At 34.3% G+C, this 21,220-nt stretch overlaps 1 protein-coding gene across 2 annotated transcripts in view; it reads right to left on the reverse strand.

Annotated features, from left to right (window-relative positions):
* Positions 1–258: 258 nt before the first annotated feature.
* Positions 259–21,220, reverse strand: part of CAND1 (cullin associated and neddylation dissociated 1) — a 35,184-nt gene continuing 14,222 nt past the window's right edge. Inside the window, exons 3-15 of one of the 2 annotated variants that reach the window (XM_068970045.1) lie at positions 18,706–18,860; positions 16,422–16,545; positions 15,201–15,457; positions 15,015–15,120; positions 13,698–13,843; positions 10,912–11,204; positions 9,197–9,338; positions 7,361–8,854; positions 6,381–6,476; positions 3,879–4,048; positions 3,638–3,802; positions 2,455–2,562; positions 259–1,720 (exon numbers count right to left, since the gene is read on the reverse strand). In XM_068970045.1, coding sequence (XP_068826146.1) covers positions 1,496–1,720; positions 2,455–2,562; positions 3,638–3,802; positions 3,879–4,048; positions 6,381–6,476; positions 7,361–8,854; positions 9,197–9,338; positions 10,912–11,204; positions 13,698–13,843; positions 15,015–15,120; positions 15,201–15,457; positions 16,422–16,545; positions 18,706–18,860 — 3,481 coding nt within the window. In that variant the 3' untranslated portion in view covers positions 259–1,495. The remainder of the gene's footprint in view (positions 1,721–2,454; positions 2,563–3,637; positions 3,803–3,878; positions 4,049–6,380; positions 6,477–7,360; positions 8,855–9,196; positions 9,339–10,911; positions 11,205–13,697; positions 13,844–15,014; positions 15,121–15,200; positions 15,458–16,421; positions 16,546–18,705; positions 18,861–21,220) is intronic. The other variant, XM_068970046.1, reaches the window with a different exon arrangement.

Consider the following 21,220-nt stretch of genomic DNA (forward strand, 5'->3'; position numbering starts at 1 on the left):
CGCAGTATGTTATAATTAAAATCACCTCATATTTGCATGTTAAAGCAGGTAAGTCAAACAGCAGGAAAAATATTTCCAATTCACAGTTTCAAAAATAAAGGGTGCAGTTTTCAAATATCTGAATGCTTAAAACTTGTCACTCAACTTAACAACTGCCTCCTTCAATACATGTAAACTATGTTTGCACAACATTAGGAGATGTCTTTTATTTCAGAAGTTAGTTCTTACTGTTACAGGAGCACCACAAATTTGAAGGAATAGGCTACAGTGTGAAAGGAGCTCACTGAAGGATATGTTAAATAAAATTTTAACTACAGTATAAGGTACTGCAAAGCTTTGCTTCCCCCCAAGCACAGACCCTTTCATCAGGAGTAGTCAACACTTACCAAATACAATATGTAAATTAGCTCTAGAAGAAAGGGGGGGAAAAAATCTAACTCAACTAAAAGAAAATACTATTATTAGCTAACAAACCTGTGACAGCCAGCTTCAGAATTTTCTAAAAAATAAAATTCACAAGCACACAGTTATTAGAATCATTCGATACGGAATGTAGAGGTCCAAAGGAAATCAAAGAAAAATCTGGCTACGAATTTCTAAGGGGAAACGCACACACACAAATGGGTAACCGAGAAAAACTGAGTACTTAAATATTCAAATTTAAATTTATAATAGAAAAAGTGGCAAATTGTTATTTTGACTTGATTTGCTGAAAACACCTGCAAATTCACACTGGCATTAAGAAAACCAAAGTTTCAAAAATTTACTCCCCCCTCTCTCCAGATATGTGTTTTCTGTGCAAAAATAAATATCTGAAAATTGCACTAATACAATAATACTTATTTTAACTTTTGTATTATGAATAATCTGCACATGCTGCTTTACAGACAATACATATTTGCAAACTTGCTCATGCAAAATTAGTGTGTGCAACAGGGATATTGTTAATCCCCATACTTAAAAAATGATACCCTATTGTCTCTCTTAAACTGCCAACCCCTCTGAAATGTAACAAGTCTTACACAGATAATTCTTGTCTGCCAGCTAAAAAATCAATTTATGTTGCTGAAACAAAGTTACACAAGAAAAAGAAACATGGTTTTTGTCTTGCAGAATTTTTGATTTTTAAATAAGAGAAAATTTATAAAAGAAAGAAATTCATGGTCACAAAATTTTAACATTTTAATCCTAAACATTACAGGGTAAATATACTGGACCCTATCTCCATCAATCCTAACGTTTAGTTGTCATTTTAAATGTTGCCCTAACCACTATAACATCAGTGGTTTTACAACCTCTGGATTATGGAAATACATATTTCTGAAATAAATGCTACAAAAACAACAATGGAAGAAAGTCAAACTGTCTCCATGAAGGGAAAAAAAAGTGGAACATTGTGAAGCTTTTAAATACTTCTCTTTTCATGTCTTATGATTAACCTGCCAAATCAGTGCATCATATGGTCAATATAATGGTCCCCAGGTTGAACAAATATCTAACTAGTGTCCATTGATTCCAAGTTAGTGGATGATGAATCTTTTTGGATACTTTCAAAGATGGCTGCCAGCTCAGGGTTAGAACTGATCTGTGACTGGAATTCACTCATCAGTGGACTCTTCTCTGCTTCTGGAATGGTTAGCAGTGCTGCCACTGCTCTCATGGCAGATCGCTTTAGTTCATCTTGCTTTTCAAACTCCTGCTTTACTGAGTTTGCTTTTACCTGGAACATTGAGTAAATTTATATTACATGCTATAAAAGGCAGCTCTTATACCAACAAAATCTAAGCACATAAAAATAAAGCAAAGCTACTCTTGAACAGATCCAAAAGACACATTATTCTTCAAGCAGAGGTGTTTTGAAACCTTTTTAGCAATAGCTGTCTCCTTTTAAGGGAATATTTTATACAAAGCCCATTATAAAAACCAGAGTGGGATCTGCTTAGCAAGTCCTACTTTGTCCTCCATCAAACTACTGTTTGATGTTACCATATTTGTTCATTATTCTTCAAACATGTCATGTACTGAAATCTCTGTGCCTTAATTCATATAATCATTTTTGTATGAAAAGTCTTGCTTCACTTTCTGAACTTAAAAATAATCCTGATTTTTTTCAAGGTCCATTTTAAATACTGTCATGTGCATATATGAAGCCTTCTATGACTCCCACCCCCATTTGCCGCCTCCAACAGAATTAAACATTTTCTCCTCTTTTGTGGACCTATCACTTTACCCATATCAGTACTTTAAAAACGTGTTACACTGTTACAACAAACTTTTAAAAATAGCATTTAACAGTGGTAAGCTTTCTAAAACATCCACATTTAATAAGTTAATTTTTGAAGCCAACTGCTACACAGGATGCCAGCACAGTTAAATTTGGAAAACCACAGTACAGAATCAACTGAGAATCCTGAACATACCAAGTCTGGCCTAAATCAACAGCATCAATATTACCTTAGTTGTACACGTGGCACGTAATGGCTCGACAAGTCGGTCCAACCTCTGCAGTACCGCACTTGGACAAAGCGTAGAGAGTCTCACCAACATTAAAAATGTAAGCATCTATTATGAATAAAAAAGACAAAATTTAGATTCTGAGTTTATTTTCTAAAGACAAATCTCAAATTCTGACAAAGTTTTTAAAAGAAAATGACTAGCCTGTGCCACAAAGTTTCATTTTTATGTAGTCTGCCATTTGGAATCACACAGAGTTCAAATCTAAGAAATTTTAGCTACAAGTACTAAAGTTATCTATCATATGGTCTGAGAGTACAGAACTAGAAAAGTGATTCTCAATCTTGACTGCACATGAGCTAGAGCTGGGGAGCTTTCCAACTTACTTTTTTTTGTTTTTTTTACTTCACTCATTGGGACAGGGTCATAAACTGTTTTTCAAAAAGTTCATGTGGACCAAATGGAAAAAATCAATGAGTGAGAAAATAACTAGAAGAAAAGCTTTATAACAAGTTTCTACTGTCTTAGATTTTTCTAAACAACAAACAAAAAAAACAAAACCAAAGAGCCTGCTTATTCAGATTAATCCATTAAAGTCCAATAACCGATAGTCTTTTATCTTAAGACTATAAATTGTAGAAGGATCCTATTCTTTCAGGGCTCTTTTCATTGAATTCTGGGAGAATCAGGTTATTCCATATTACATTATGGAAACATCAAAGTAAGAGTTCTGATAGTATGGCCGAATTACTGCTCAACTACCACTTTTGCCCTGCTTGACCAAAGGCCCTGAGTAAAAGATTTTTCAAATCACCCTTTTATAGTTCACATTTTAAATAGGAAGATAAAAAGGAACTATAGGCAAAGTTCATGCTCTAAGCCTAAGAGGCGGTATAATTTCTCTGTGGTTGCGTCTACAGATAGCTTTGTGTATAACATCCTTTAACAACACTCTGATTCTGACTTCCTCCGCCAATGAAAGGTTTCTGGACTTTCCTATATGTCAACTGATGTTATTACACTGCACTGCTACTTTGTTTGCATATTAGAGTTTCTAACACAATAAAATCATGACAAGTAAACCAATCATTCTCACTGAATAACAAGCAAAATTACAAAGGTGAAAGTCACTAGCAAAAAGTATTCTTCTAAAACATTTTATCAACAGGCACAAACATCTCACCTTAATGTCATAATGGTCCTTCAAACCATCTTCAACATGATTAAGAAATTCAAAGATATCAAGTCTATCCAGACAACTATCTAGAAGCGTGTACATACACTCAAAAGCTGCCTTTCTAATATCCAGGCCGTCATCAACTGTATGCTTAAATGGACCCATTTCTACCTGTTGAAATACAAAGATATGTAAATATTCTAGAAAGTAAAAGACCAGCTTAGGTAAACAGTGTGATCTAACGTACCTCTCTTATAAGCTCCTTTCTAACTTTTGTTTCATTATAAAGATGTGGAAGAACAGTATCCAGAAGATCCCTTATTAATGATGGCTTATTATGTGCTGCTGAGTTGAATGTGACCAAAGCTACTCTTCTTACATTTAAATCTGGGTCTTCTAATGTTTTTAGGAAATCACCTGAAGAAGTCAAAGAGAAGCAACACAGTTATATGGCAAGCTTAAAATTAAATATGCATTATACTGTTATTTTACTAGTGTTGGTATTATTTCTATTTCTTCAACGTGGATCATGAAATATGATGAAATACTAAGTGAACTATATAATTTCTTTTGACAACAGTTAAACCATCATGTCTGAATCTGAGTGCATTTAATTGATAAACCTATTCTCAGAACCTTTAAACACAGGAGTGAGGGCCCCTAAAGCTCCCAATTACTTTCATAGATAGTTGATAAAAAAGGTGGGTGGCAAAGAGAAGTGATGGAGTCAGCAACCACAAGAACTAGTAACGTGAATGACTCCTTAAAGTTCGAAATTAGTATCCACACTAAAAAAACCACCAACAGAGGTGGAATCTTTTTTCATTCAAAAAGTACTTGCTGAGCATTTATGGCATAAGGCATTGGGGTACAGCTGTGGGCAAGTCAAATTTATGCTCATATGAAGTTTACATTACATGTATGCTATAGTTTACATCCCAAAGGTGAAATCTTAAAACCTGAGTTCAAAACATAAACAAGGGTGGGGACAGATCCACTGCTGGAATACTGTTAACAAGTAAACAGTTTATCAGATGACAGAGAAATGTGCCTCCAAAAGCTAATTTTTATCTTTAACAAAAAATGTATAAATTGACAAGAGGTCTAAGAGTAGAAAAGAAGGAAACTGAAGCCTAACATAAGACAAAAAGCTAGAGAAAGTGCCCAGCCACTCTAAACACAGATATAAGTGTGACTGTTCTTACACATGGAGGAAAGAATATAGTGCACAGATCTTTGGAGTCACACAGACGGTGATCCAAACTGCTTCACTTGTCAACTGTAAGACTGACTTCTAGCAATTTATCATAGGCAAGAGCCTCAGCTTCCCAGTTTATAAAATGAGAATTATAAACTTTTAGGGCCACAGAACAGAATAAATAGCATGTACATTACTGAACACAGTGTCTGGTACATGTGTTCATTCACAGCTATTCATCAATATGATGATAAGTAATCTTTTAGAATACATGGTGGGGAAAAGGTGCCAGAAGACTTAAATGTATCACAACAGCAATCTGATAAAATGGGAGATGAAAAAAATGCTTCAAACATCATAGACTGGGTAACCTCAAGACTGACCACCCAGGAAAGTTCTGACTACAAAAAAGGTTAAGAGATAGCTTGTGTTCAAAAAGAATTTAAAGCTCCTCAGCTCTATCTGTTTAGAATTACTATGATGGTAAATTGCTTTTAAGTAAAGCTCCTAAAGTACTGCTATCATTATGGACAAATGGTGACACAATCTAGGATCAGTGGTCCCCAACAACTTGGTCTAGGAATTTCAATTTTAAACAACCAGAATGATCATCATCTAACTGAGTAACTACACCAGTGATGCACACTTGCTGACTGATGTCTCTAGAGATCTGGCACAGGTCTCTTCCTTTGTTGTATCTTGTACAATGCCAAAAATGAGAGTAAGCAAAGAAAAAAGAGGGGAGGAGAACAAAGGCAAGGATCTTCTGACAGAGACTTCCAATGAATTATCTCTACGTCTCAGCATTGTCATCCATTTATCCTCTATGTCCCTCTTACTCTGAACTAATAATCCCTTTGTGTAGTTCTTTTAGACTGTGTTTTTACCCCTTCTGGTCCACTGCAGAATGGCATGAAGCTGCTAAGTTTCTATGCATACACCCCTCTATCCTTTCTGCTGATATTCCCATTTTTTTGTCAAGAAAACACCAAGAGTTTAGTTACTAAAGACTCTAGGTAAACTGATGATGAAAACAACATAGGAAGTTATAAAATCATGAAAAATAATAAAGAGATGACCTTTTGCTTTCTTGTGTATCTCCTCTTAGGCTGACAGGGCTAAATACCTCAAGAATTATCTTTTTTAGTCTTAAATTTCCACCTTAAATTTAAAAGCTTCCATAGAGCCCCTTGGGAGCTAGAGGGATATAAATAACAACAGAAAATTCAGCCATCACAACTCAAATGAGATTCATTTACAACTGGGAAGAACTTCAGACTGGTCAGATCATATAACATTTCCCTTTACCCATTAGTTTACTTTAGGTCATTCCCAAAACACTATTATCAAATGTGCAACTGACTTTAAAGACATCCTAGCATATTTACCTAATTTCAATTATTTGCAAAATTATGTTTTTAATGAAACAATTAGCAGACCCTTAAAAGTATTTTAGTTCCTTGGAGATATATTTAGCTACTGAAATAATTCAGGTTTTGATAATTAACTACTAACTGTTTAGGCAGTATTTTCATCTTCATTTCCACTTACCTATGCAGTTCTTTAATAGTGGATCAATAGGTTGTGGATGATCAGAAATAGTAAACTTCACAGCTGTAACCACTGAGCTTCGGGCATATGATGAACCTAATTAAAAATAAATTTTAAGTCTACGGTTTTTAACCGCTAAAATCCATGGACACCTTTATCATTTTCAAACCACTTCACGTAACATCAGTGTCTGTAATTCCTTAAAATTCTCTGTGATCAAGAAGGGCATTTCTTCTTTCCCTCAGAATACTAATGGAGCAAAGTTTATTCATTTTGTGAAATATAACTCACTAGATCTCAAAAGGAACAATTTCATCCAAGAAGGAGGCAGCCTGAGAAACCAGCAGTGAAGGATCTACCCCTCCTAAAAGGGAACTGGTTTAACCACATCAGCAGATAAGATTATCAAATTTTTTATTAAAAATGGAAGCAATTTCTAAGAATGAATGGCCATTTTTACCTTCTCCTTGGATAATAAGGGTTGACACTGGTAAATCTTAAAACTGTTCCCAGAATCTTTCATTTGAACTTAGTTCACCAATTTTAGTACTGTAATTAATACAAGCATAGTACTCTGGCTTTATTAATTCAAGAGACATCTATCTTTTCAACATTAAGACAAAAGATTAACATTAAAATATACTGAACACTAGAAATGACACCAGATTTATTTAATCATTATCTAACTACACTCTTAATTCTTTTAAACAACAAAATGTCATTTGAACATGTAACAAGATACAGCATTAGCCATCTTTCCAGGCAACCAAATACTAGTAAGAATTTTTGGGGGGAGGGGAGGGAGGCTCAACAAGGAGGGAATATATATATATATATATATATATATATATATATAAAATTATGACTGATTCATGTTGTTGTACAGCAGAAATCAACACAATACTGTAAAGCCATTTTTCTCCAGTCAAAAAATTAAAAAAAATAAAAATTTTCTTAAATAAGAAAATCTAGGTACCCACCTGATATTAAATACCCCTTAAGTCGTGGAAGGAGAGTTTCTGGATCAATTAAAGTGAGTTTGCCTAGACATTCAGCAACAACATTTCTGGTTCCTTCTTCTGCACACTCACAGTGCTTTAGCAGTAAGGCCCAGATGTTTTCAACATACGGTTTAAGGCCCACCACTGATGCAGAGCTAATAATTTCCTTCAAGGAATGAAGCAGTAGATACTGCCTTTTGGGTTGACTGGTTATCTCTTGTAAGACAAACGGCAGGTACTCAGGAAGGTTGCCCACGCTGATGCTGCCTAATGCATACGATGCAGCTGACTTTACTTCTTCACTAGGAGATGAGAAGGCTTCTAATATGACAGACTTTAGTTCCAGCTGCCCACTTAGATCAATATGATGCCCAACTTCTCCAAGAGACAGTAGAGCTAAGAGACGAATTGAATCTGTAGACCTTGAGTTCTTCACATCTTGAATAAACTGACCTACTACAGCTGGTCCTTCTTTAGGGCATGCTCGAGTAAGAGCAGCTACACATTTGGCAATGGAATAATAAGACTGCTTATGAGTAAGAGCTGTGCTCTGAGAATAAACTGGGCCAGTGAGCATGCGCAACAAATCCATATATCCTAGATTATTTGTTCCAGTAACAACCAGAGCTTGGAAAAAGTCTAGCATGGCGCTAAGAGCTCCCCCTTGCAATAAAGGTGATCTAACAAGTCCAATAAGTTCATTGAGAATGGATCCACTTATCTTCGAAAGGGAGGAGGGATACACTTTTGCTAGTGTGGTTAGAAAACTGATAGCCATCTGTGAAACATGCATATCACTTTCACTGATAAGAGGTGGGAGCTCATCTAGAACTGCATCAATCATGGCAGCAGTCAAGCTGTCACTATAGTTTTTAATTAGAATATCTAGAGCAGAAAGGGTACCCAGTTTCAAAGCTCTCTGGTTTTTCCTGAGAAATGAGGCAAGGATAGGAACCCCTTCTCCCAGGACAGGCCTCAAATCTATCTTCAAAGGGGACCCAGCAATCAGTGTCAACGCCTTCACTGTAGTTAACCGTGTAATCTCATTCTTAAGTCTCTCCAAGAAAATCTGAAGTGTATTAGGCAAGTCAGAGCCCAAATTGTCTCCAAGGTTGCAAATAATTTGTCCCATACAGGAAATAGCCCTTTCCTTGACTTCCTGATCAATGTCAGCTGCTTTTAACCTCTTAATGGTACAGGTAAATAGATCTTTGATGTAAGGAGTTGCATCAAATGAGGAAGGCTGATCTAAAGGACGAATTACTTTGACAAGTTGTTGAGTAACAAGAAGAGCTTCAGATGTAATCTTGTAAAATGGGTCTCCAACACAAGCCACCACTGGGGGGACCAAAGCTTGAACGTGAGGATGGAAGACTTGAGGAGAGTGGTTACAGAGGATTACATATAGACAGGACAAAGCATCGATCTTCAAATTTGATGAGCTTGATTTATCATTTAGTGAGAAAATGATTCCTAAAAACCCAACCAGAAAAGAAAAATCCAATGTTTTTATGCATGACAACTTTATGAAAGCAAAAATATAAAACTAATCCCTAAAAGACTGCTAAAGCTTCCACTTTATGTTATCTCTAAAGTAACAGAAATTCCACAACCTGTGATAAATATTAAAGTAAAATATTTTAGGGTATCGTTTTAAACTTTTTACTTTTAACTTTAGATATTCAATGTTCCTATTAAAAAGTTAGTTCCATGTGCCAATTAAGTTGTCACAAATCATCCTTCTCAAGAAAACAATTATTTAAGCTTATCTAAGTCATAATAAATCCCGAAAGTGATTTACTATTTCTTGCATACCTGGTACAAGTACAGGAATGTGTTGTGTTAGGGCCCCGGGTAATACATTTACCAGTTCAGTTAACATGTTAAAACAACACTGTCGGGTCTTCACACTTTTCTCTTTCATCTGTTTGTGCAGAGCTTTAACAATGTTTGGAACCTGTAATTATCAAGTGCTCATTAGCTGGTTCAGTTACTGGTACTTCCTCAGTTCACTTAACACAAATTACAAGAGGTGGGGATGAATGGAAGAATTTTTCTGGTCAAATTCCTAATTCTGCTAACTGCTAACAATTTGTTCAATACAAACTTTGCTGCATCTACTACGCATGTTCTCTTGTAACTATATTTGCTTGATACTGATAGAGAAAAGCTATCATTAGCTTTCTACAGAACAACAGAATAGTCTTCCTTGATTAATTTTACTTATGAAATGCACAAGACTAAATAGAAATCTAAATAATAATTTTCAACCAAAACTTTAGGAACATAATTTATAAACTTAAATAGCACATATAAGCAATTACAGGAAAAAAGACAAATTACGGAAAAGAAACCATTAAATGGGTCCTTGTTTTTGCTTTTTGTTGGCTCTTACAATGAAATCAACCTCACTTCAAATGTAGTTACAAGCAGCAGGAATACGAGTCAAAGACATCGCTTCTATACTTTCTAATGTTAGTGAAACCTAAATAGGGTATTTGCTAGTAAGTCTTAAGGATAGCAGGATACAGACACATACCATATTGAACAATGATGTGAGAACTAGAGGCAAAAGAAAACACCTATCTAATTAATTCATCCTAGCACCATCAAAATTTTTTGTGATTTTTATCTGCTTTTTATATACTTAGTCAATTCCTTACGTCTTGGATACACTTTCTTTTTCTTCTACAATTTGTCCTCAGTGTTCACCTTTAAGTTCGCCACAGTCTTTTAAAATTTTTACTACTTAAAACAAGATAGCTATGACACGTACATCCCTTCTCCTGGTTTAGTTGTTTAGTCTCTCAAGATCTCTTCTGTAATCCATAAAAATGGACATATATGTACCCCATGGGGCTGCTTTACAGATTACATATAAGATAGGAAAATGCCTAATGTGAATATTATTAAATATTCAGTAAATGGGGACTATAAATACCTAATATTTAGATTCTAAAAAAGACGTGCTAAAGTGAAAAAATATGTATTTTATCAATAATAGGTGGGATATAAAATCAATATCAATAATAATATGTGGCATATAAAGCCTGTGTGGCAGGCTTCACCATATGTTTAAACAGAGCATATCATTTCCACCTTGGGTAGACAGTTTTAAGTAAACCATTACTACAAATGAGAAAACTGAGGCTTAATAAAATGTCTAAATAACTTGTCCAAGACTACACACACACATACACAAAGTCCTAATTTCTCTAAATTAGAAGAGAAAGAAGCTATGAACACAAGTAGTCCAATTCTACTGCCTAAGATTTCTCCATTAATACATCAAAGATAAAGATATTTTATTGACTCTTAAAATTAATACTGTTCAGCCAAGAAAAATCAAGAAAACTTCAATCAGAATAAATTATAAGCAACGTTATATGAGGATCCATAAACTATTATACAAACATATCCCAGAAATGTTTCTCTAAAGCTATTCTGGAACTCCAATTTCCATACAAAACCACCATTTAAAAAAAATCACATTTACTAGCAGGACTTTCAAAACCACACTTTAAACTGACCTGACTCTGAAGCATTGTTAAAGGTGTTTCTCCCTGTTCCATCGCGTCAGGGTCACACAGCCAACTTTGCACAGGACGAGTTTGCTTCAAAAGAGAAAGGTACGCATGAAATACATCTGCTTTTACATTCTCTTCACGCTCTTTAAACCTGGATATCAGTGCAGGAGAGACGGTCTTGTAGAATTCTGGAAGCATTTCATGCCTTGTGCTAACTACAGCATCCAAGCACTTAGCAGCTGCACGTCTCACTTTCCAACTCATGTCATCATCGTCACTGTATTCATCGTCACTCCCTAAAGAGAAGTTTTAATGTTAACAGACTATTAATCATATGAAAAGTTTAATACAGAAAGTAAATTGATACTCATAACTAAGATAATTTTCTAACTTTTAAGATATACAGTCAGAGACAGGTTTAAAAAGAGCTAGTTCATAAACCAGAAGCACAGTTTATTTAAAAATCTACCCATAAACCTCTAAAGAAAAATGATCTGATTGTGTTTTTAATTTGTTAAACATTTTCTCATTGATGGATAATGAGCTGCTTCTTAACTATCATTTATTAACACATTAAACATCTTCAGATTACAAATATGTGTACATGTCCCAGCCTTTTAAATAATGTGAATAGAAGTTCAATTCAAAAGATTCACTTGACACTACAGGAAAATCAAACAACTGGGGAGTTTATAAGATAAACCATAAAAATAATGATCACCAATGGCATATCACACTGTGAAACTAATTTTTCAGGGGAGAAAAAAGAATCCTGATATTAGCTTTCTTTGTGGCTACATGGCTTTCCATTAAATTTCTTGATGGGCTATTAGGAACAAATATGCATATCTGTTATCAACTTATCAAAATACTATCTTAATATAGTTTAAAGAAGCTATACTTTCTCAGTTACAACAATAAAATTCTGTCCACAGAATACAGCACTAGCTTCTCCAAACTCCTGCTAAACATTAAAACAATATTCTAAAAAATAATAATAAAATAAAACAATATTCTAAGCTTAAGTATTAACAATTCCGTCTCTCATACCAAATACTGCTAAATCAAGGCATCTGATTTGAAGAAAAATTACAGGGCACTATCAAGTAGACTATTTAAAGCAAATAAGTAAAAGAAAAATTTTCAATGGCAACCAAACTATGGGAATAACTTTATAGAAATATACTTTATTGAAAAAGTTTTAAAAATTAAATAGCCTAGTAACTAAAATTATGGTTATATAAGTTACAATAACACTATGATAAAAAAAATTAGGTATCAGAAAATGATTAGGTGTAATGAAGAAAGTAAGAATAATAAAAAGGGAAATAAGAGTATGCAGTATGGGAAAGTCCTGAGATGGGAGACTGGATGAGGGTGGTATGTAAAAGTGATCAGGTATAACTCCAAAGTTTTTGGCCTGAGAAACTAAGGAGAATAGAGGTGCTATTCTGAGATGGAGAAGTCTAAACAAGAAACAAGTTAATAACCAACAGTGGAGGAAGGGTGGGAAGATATTCTGGACATCTAGGCAGTATATCAATTAAGCAGTTTTGCATATATGAACCTAGAATTAACAGGAAAGATCTGGGATAAAGTTTGGGTTTCCAGCATACTGATATTAAAGCCAAAAGACTAGATGAGATCAACAAGATTATAAAAACATAACAGAGAAGTCAAGAACTAAGCTCAGAAATACTCCACAGTTGAGTGATCAGGGTGATGAAGAGCAATCGGCATAGGGACAGAGAAGGAGTAATTACAAAGACAGGACTAAAACCAGGAGAATGTGATATTGTGGCAGTTAAACAAAGAAATGCTGCTGAAAACTGAGGAACAAGCAGAGTCAAACATCTGAGGTCACTAGCAATCACTGCAAGACTGGATTCAAAAGGGGGAAAAAGGAGTTGGAGAGCATTTATTCTTTTGAGGAGTTCTGTTATAGTGCAGAGAAACTGAGCAGTATCTGTTAAGAGTCTAAAATGAGATTGAGAGCGTTTTTGTATCTTTTTTTTTTTTTTAAGATGGATGAAATTACAGACTTTAGAGCAAAGGCATTACATAGATTCATTCAAAGAATCAAACTTAAAAGTATAATTAACAGGAAATCCACCAACACATACACCCAGTAACTTATTTAAACATTACTATTATGGTTCTTTTAACAGAAAAGAGACAACTACACATGAGCAACCTTGTGCCCTTAAAGTGTTACTCCTTTCCACAGTAAATACCACAAATCTCAGCACAACGACATCAATCTCAGGAACCTCAGAAATACTTGGATTATTCATGAAAGTTAAGTGGAGCCTCAAATAATACTTAAAATTTCTCATTAAAAGTAACTATGTATAAAACAAACCAAACTGCTAGGAATATGTTATAGATATCTATAGGTACAATTTTAAAAATAGGATTCATTTCCCTCCTTACAAAAACACTGTGTAATCACTGATAAGTGCTTTCCAAGAGAAAAACAGTAACATTTTTTTCAGCTTATTTTAAAAAATTAAATTGGGACAGAGTAATTTTGCTATCTACTTTTCATTCAACTTATTAACTGCTTTAAGAAATGTTTACCTAGAACATGATTTTGAAAATATTGCATACAGTTCAATACCTGGATGCCCCATAATTAAATCAACTTGCTCTTGCTGAATATTGTGGTTATTTCCACTTTCACTATTATAAGCAAGCAAACAAACAGTACATTTTGGGGCTAAGAATCATCTTCATCTATAATTAGTTCTTTCATGAAAATATAACAAATCCTACTTAATTTGAAATACCTTGGTCGTCATCATCACCACCATCTGCATCCATGGCATTTTCATCTTCATCTTCATCATCATAATTATAATTAGGATCATAAGTAAGATACTTAAGACATATATTTATAATGGTGGTAACATGGGGATACACTTCCTTAGGACATCTGTAGAAAAAACAAAAGCTACCTTGAATAATTGTACTTATCTTCTTGATTCAGTATCTGTCAACTTTATTACCAGATTCTGTCTTCCCTTTAATGTAACATTGGAAAAGTGGTTTCCAGCCTTTTCAACACCTAAGATCCTTCATCTTTCCCTCTCACTGACTTCATGTTTTAAAAGAGATTTACTTTTCAAATTACTCTTTTTTAATCAATTTTAAGATGAACTCTTCCCTCCTACCACCACCATTGTAACACCTTTGAAGTCAGGATGATTCTTACAATAAATGGTATGACATGGTTAGTGTGGGGACATACAAAGAGAGATCTGTACACAGTCTATCTTTTCAACATACAACTGTAACACAAAGGCCAAATAAATGTATTCTGCAGTAACTAGCATTACTGGTGAAAATGGTAGGGTACATTAATTTAGGTTTAGTCTTATAACTTTAATGTTCAGAAGACAGAACGTATAATAAATGCCCAAGAATAAGTATTTCTCAATTAAAAGGATAGAAATGAACCCCACAATTTTTAGCAATTTTATATGACTATAAAGCTACTTATCAAAAACCGTGAGTGCAAACTCCTTACTATTACTACAAATAGCAACAGTCAAGTCACAAAACACTGTGCTACAATGCTGTCAATTCTAGCCAGGAGTGGGGGAAAAAACCCAACAATCTCGCTACTTAGCCAGTATGATCTTCTCACACATAAATGCAGTTATTATTAGAACCAAGGTTTTCAAACTGAGAATCACTGCCCTAGCAAAATGGATGTAACAGATCTCAAAAATTGTTGAAGAGATACAAAATTCACTAGTATATATTTCTGACCAGATAATTAATTTGTTCTGGTAAACCACAGTAAGACAACTGAAACACAATTATATATACTTTTCCCAAGTTCTTTAAGTTCTCACAGTAAGGAGGAAACATTTCAAAATAAATGTGACAACTGTATTTTAAAATTAAGAGGATATTCACTTCAAATACTGTATTGTTATCACTTATTATTTAAAACTTAATTAAAACATATGAAATCCAAAATTTAATCCAGCTGTGAATAAAATAATTCATTTTTCCTCACCCACCAAATCTAGATCTTCATTATTATTCTATTCTTAAGAAAAAATTTTATTTGAAAAACAGAGATCTTAAAAACTTGCCTTCTCACAAATGATTCAAAGGCTTGAATGCAGTACTCTCTTAATTCATCGTCATCTACATTACAAAATTTTACCACCAAAGGAATTATCTTCTCAAGGTATTCACCTAAGAAAAGCATATTGGTTCTTATAAATATTCATTAATAGGTTTTAAAGAAAAATTTTAATTATATAAATATTTCTTACCTATTCTATGACCAGCTTGCCTACTAATAGCAGCAATACATTGTATGTAGGTTCTTGTGGTTGACATGGAATCATTTTTGGACAACTCTGACAACAGATGTTCAATAAGATCGACAAAAACTATATTTCCACAGCTCATAACCAGATGGCCAAGAGCAATAATGGTTCTTTTCCTCACTGCAAGTCTAGGGCTGGTCAACTGGGGGAGCAGACAGGTCAGAATTGAAGGATGGAAATTAACAAGAAGTCCTCCTTGCCTTAAAATAAAATAAGAAGGAAACAAATAAATTCAAGATGTCCAAGAACTACTACAATTTCTGCCCTCTGACCATCTCTTGATTACTTCTCCCTATTGTCTTTTCTCTACAAATCTATACACTCAGTTTCAACCACTGTGTTGGTTCAACTCCTCTCTCAAATCATTTCACATGTGCAGTTCAATGACTCAACAGCAGTCAAATATCTGTGTCCTGGCCAGTACAGTGCTAGTGATCAAGTCACACATAGGACAAAAGGTCTAACTGAATTTTCACTACTTATCAAATTGATAAGACTCCAATCAATCAGAATGATCTCTGACTACCTTCTATTCATTCTATGTTCTGGAATAATAATGCTTCCCAACTCAAGACTACTCATATATCCTGATATATTTTATCCTTAAGAACATACACCTGTGTTCTAACCACTTTGCAAAACTAAATCCAGATGTGGTTTCCATAACAAACTTTCGTGGCTCCTTCCATTTTAAATGTCAAAATACACTGTACTCTGCATTAATATTTAGTCCAGCTCTGCCTTACATTACAGCCATTTGTCTTATCTCCTATAGTGAAGTATAAGCTTTTTGTGTGCTAGGATAGCTCTTTGCTTTTACTGTGTATTTGTACCACATGAAGGCACTTGATTATTTTCAAGTTCAAGTGAATTAGCCACAAATAATGATGACTATATTCAAGAAAATAAAGGGTAAAACAAAATATAAAAACTGTGCTGAAATATTTAAATTACAAATTTTATTATTTTTCAAGCTACAAAAAATATGCTTGCTATGTAATATTACATAAGTATAATTAGCTTTTTTCTTCCCTCACCCCTAACCACACATTTATAAAACAATTTAAATATTAACAATCTGACCAAGTTTTATTATATTTATCAGAAAGCGTTAATAAATGCAAATATCTGTATATAAGTAATAGAATCCACAGTCATGTTTACCTGCTTAACATATCAGCCATAATATCCAAGGCTTCTAGCTGAACAGAGACATCTTCCTGCTTTGCTATTGCACTGGTAAGACGCCCAGTAATCTTTTTACATACATTAGCAGCTAATGCAGAGCCTGCACGAAAAAGGAACCATAATAATTTCTAGGCAAGTATGTTGAATTCCACCTTAAATTCATTCTAGTTATTAAATACTCAGCAACTCTAAACTTGATTTAAAAACTGACTCAAGAGATCCATATCAGAAAAATGTTTCAAAATAGACTTATTCAATAAAATAAGTTATTAGACATAAACAAGAATTGGAGATAACTGCAGAAGAGTGCATGAAACAGGGAAAACAATATCAATTCAGTAAACTCATACTGACAACTATTTCTGTGCACCAGTGGGAATGCTGGCTATGGAGTTATTAGCAGCTGTAATGTTTACACCTCTAAACTGGAAAGCATATAACATTTTTCTCTACTTGAGTCATCTTTAGTAGTAACCTAATGAGATCCTTTCCAATCTAAGTAGAAATGTTGTTCCAGGAGACTCATCAATAAAGGTTATTAATATTTTAAAGTAGATCTGTATTGTTACTGACCAGAGACAGGAAAAAAAGGAAAAAGAAATTGTGAAAGTAAAAATCTGCATGGTTAACAGAATTCCTGTTAGAGCCAGAAATCAGCTAAAAACAAACATGTTTTATTTAATGAGAGGGAAAAAATGAGGACAATTATAATATAACTAATAAAAGGACACTTGCTCCTTGGAAGAAAAGTTATGACCAACCTAGACAGCATATTAAAAAGCAGAGACATTACTTTGCCAACAAAGGTCCATCTAGTCAAATCTTTGGTTTTTCCAGTCATCATGTATGGATGTAAGAGTTGGAAGTATGAAGAAAGCTGACCGCCAAAGAATTGATGCTTTTAAACTGGGGGGTTGGAGAAAACACGAGAGTCCCTTGGACTGCAAGGAGATCAAACCAATCAATCTTAAAGGAAATCAGTCCTGAATATTCATTAGAAGGACTGATGCTGAAGCTGAAACTCCAGACTTTGGCCACCTGATGGAAAGAACTGACTCAATGGAAAAACCCTGATGTTGGGAAAGACTGAAGGCAGGAGGAGAAGAGGACAACAGAGGATGAGATGGTAGGATGGCATCACCAAATCGATGGACATGAGTTTCAGCAAGCTTCAGGAGTTGGTGATGGAAAGGAAGCCTGGCATGCTGCAGTCCATGAGATCACAAAGAGTCGGACTTGACTGAGCAACTGAACTGAATACAATTATAAATAACATGCTCAGAGCTGGTGAAATGTTTTTGAAGTAACTAATTCAGTAAGGGTAAAGTAACAATGACATGATACAGAAAATAATGGGTATGAATCTTCTTCACCCAACAAGGTAATCAAAACTTTGGATGAACTGACCTAATCTCCCTGAATTTGAATTCTCTTATCAACAATCTACATTATTAAGACCTCTCACATGACTGATGTTTGGACAAAGTGAAACAGTACACATGCATCATCTAGCATGATAGTTAGCACAGTGATTAATAAATATTAAGTAAATGAATGAAAACTACATACTAAGACTACATTTTTACCAATATACATCTTTCCATGGAATAGTAATTGCACTCCATTTGCAAATGAGACAGTAACTTTAGACTGTTAATTTAAGCCAATAGCTTAGTAGTGAAGACCAATTCTAAAACTTACATAAAAATTTCTGTTGGAGATCAAAAGCTAATTACTTGACAAATTCATTAACTGTAACTGTTCTAAACTTTTTAAAATTGTAAGTAGTTATAAAAGGCTCAGCCTGAACTAAAGATACTAGTAAACTGAAATCTTTCATAGCTATCTTAATAGTGTTAAGTTTTACACCATAAATTCTAATGCAAAGCAAAATTAATACTGAAAATGGAAAGCTAATCAAAATAACTCATGATTTTGGTTATCTTTTCTCTCATGCATACACTGGTTTAACTCTTTCTGCAAGTCACTGTACATGCAATGATATAAAATCAAGTTCCAACATCAAAATTTTTCAGAACTGGCACTCCAAAGAAATACTTAAATTCATTCAAAATAACTGAATTTGTTTTTAAGCAAAAATAAGACTCTAGACTTTTTTCCCTTCACTGTTCGAAGGGATGTTTACAAGATCTTCAGGGGTAAATACATCTTTCTCTCTCTGTGACCAGGAGAAAAAAAAAACTAGAGAAACACTTCCATTTATAAAAGGGAAATAGAAGGAAAAAACACTCTTGCTTACCACTGGAAGCTGGAGGAAGTTCTCCAATTACTGTTTTGAGGCCAATACTCGAAATATCTCGAAGTTGTTCTTTATCAGAAAGCATGTTAGTGCAGAGGGTATCTACAATGGTCTCTACTTGGTATTCTTTCACTTTACTCACTAAAGGGCCAAGACTGTAACACAAAAAGAAAAAAAAAAATTAACCTAGATAAAAAAACAGAAAGAGAGAAAACAAATATACAAAAAAGAGTATAAAAAATTCTTGGTTAATAAGCTTCTTGCAGTTTCCAATTTCTTTCCATTTATTTTCTTCATAGTATCATGAAATTCAAGATGCTTTCACCTGACCCCCACCCTTGGCAAACCCTTCAAATACACATTTTGTAATAATAATAAAGCTAATTAGGAGTCTGTTCCTAACAAGAATCCCATGATTTACCTGCAATAGAAATTCCACCCAACATATCACATTTTGCCAACTGTGATCCTCTCTTCCTACCATCTAACACCAACTTCATTCAATTCATAAGTCCAAGAATTTATATCTTTTATTTTCTTGTTTTAAGCATCAAGTAATCAGTTGCAGAAACCAAACAAGTCAGAACCTCTCCATGCTTCCAAAGCATCTTGAATACGCCTTTCATATTAGTATCTCATACTGCTATTACTTTAGCACTGCATGTAAGTCCACTGGTTGAGGATAAAGGCAAGCTCTCCTCCTGTGTCCTTCCCACAGAATTTAGCACATAGGTAATACTTGGGACATGACTATCCACTGAAGAGCCACTGTACTCAAGACTGTACTGAATAACAAAAGTATGGCCCTGATCTTCAAAAATTTACCATATGGTTGGTGAGGCAAGGAACTCACATAACTATTTTAGAAATTAACTGAAGGCATTCACTACTCTGTGCAACTGAAAAAAAAAAAGATAACTTTTAAATGCAAAGTTAGTGTTTATTTACAGACAGGAGACCGCACTTCAGAAACAAATTTTAGGTACTTGCATTTACGGGATATAGTTAGAAAAAAGAGCATTTCAAATGGAAGGATCAGATGCTAGAATGAATACAACACACACTAAAGAGATGAGAAGTCAAAAGAATTGCCTGACTTAGTCATTACTCATATTAGTTTTAAACTTTCAGGGTCACTTTTCAGGGACCCCAACTCAAACTTTGAGAACTGTTGCCCCAAAAAAAGGTATTAAAAAAATGGTATAAAAAAGGTATATAAACACTTTGAGAACTGTTGTCCCAAAAAAGGTATAAAAATACCACCAGGGATTTCTCTGTTGGTCCAGTGGTTAAGACTCTGCCTGCCAATGCAGGGGACATGGGTTCAATCCCTGCTCCAGGAAGACTCCACATGCCATGGGGCAACTAAGCCCATGCGCCACTACTGAGCCTGAGCTCTGCAACAAGAGAACCCACCCTCAGTGAGAAAACTGTGTACCACAACTAGAGTAGCCCCTACTTACCACAACTAGAGAAAGCCCTCTCACAGCAATGGAGGCCCAGAGCAGCCAAAAAAATAAAAATGGATTTGCAAAAATAAATAGAAACCAACAACAACAAAAGAAACAAATAGAAAAAAGGCAAAATGGCACGCTGAAAGCCTCCTACATCAATATTTACAATAAACAATGAACTAAAAAAACAATGCCATCAAAGGGAAGAAATTATGAAGCTGAACAGAAGGAAAAAAGCAAGACTCAACCATCTGCTGTCTACAAGACACATAATTTAAAAACAGAAACAGATTAAAAGCTGAAAGTCATAGAAAAAAGATGCACTATGCAAATACTAATTTAAAAACAAAACTGGGGCAGCTATATTAACATAAGAAAAAATATATTCCAAGATACAGTGTATTTAAAAAGAAACATTTTTACTCAGAAACACATCAAACATCAGGAAGACATAATTATAAATATGTATGCCTCTAATCATACAGCTTTAAAATACATGAAGCAAAAATTGCCATTATTAAAGAGAAAAACAGATAAACAATGATAGTTGAAATTTTTAACACTCCTCTCAGTATTTAATATCAAGAAAAAAAAATGACAAAGGATATATAAATCTGAACAACACTACCTTGACCTGATATTTATAATATACCATATTCAACTTCTGTAGAAAACACTTTCACATATACACAGGGAGCATCCACCACAGTGAAAGTCACTCAGTCATGTCCAACTCTTTGTGACCCAATGGACTATACAGTTCATGGAATTCTCCAGGCCAGAATACTGGAGTGCGTAGCCTATCCCTTCTCCAGGGGATCTTCCAACCCAGGAATTGAAAACGGTCTCCTGCTTTGCATGCAAATTCTTTACCAACTGAGCTATCATATGATGAATCATAAAACCAATCTCAATGAGTAGACAGAACAATACAAACCAAAACAAACAAAATAAACCTCTCTGAAATCTTAAAGAGTATGATTCTCTGATCATATGCAATTAAGTCAGAAACCATTAAAAATAAACATCCAGATAAAAATTTGGAAATTGCTTCTAAATAA

This window comes from Capricornis sumatraensis, chromosome 4, assembly GCF_032405125.1.
Source record: "Capricornis sumatraensis isolate serow.1 chromosome 4, serow.2, whole genome shotgun sequence".
Taxonomy (NCBI): domain Eukaryota; kingdom Metazoa; phylum Chordata; class Mammalia; order Artiodactyla; family Bovidae; genus Capricornis; species Capricornis sumatraensis.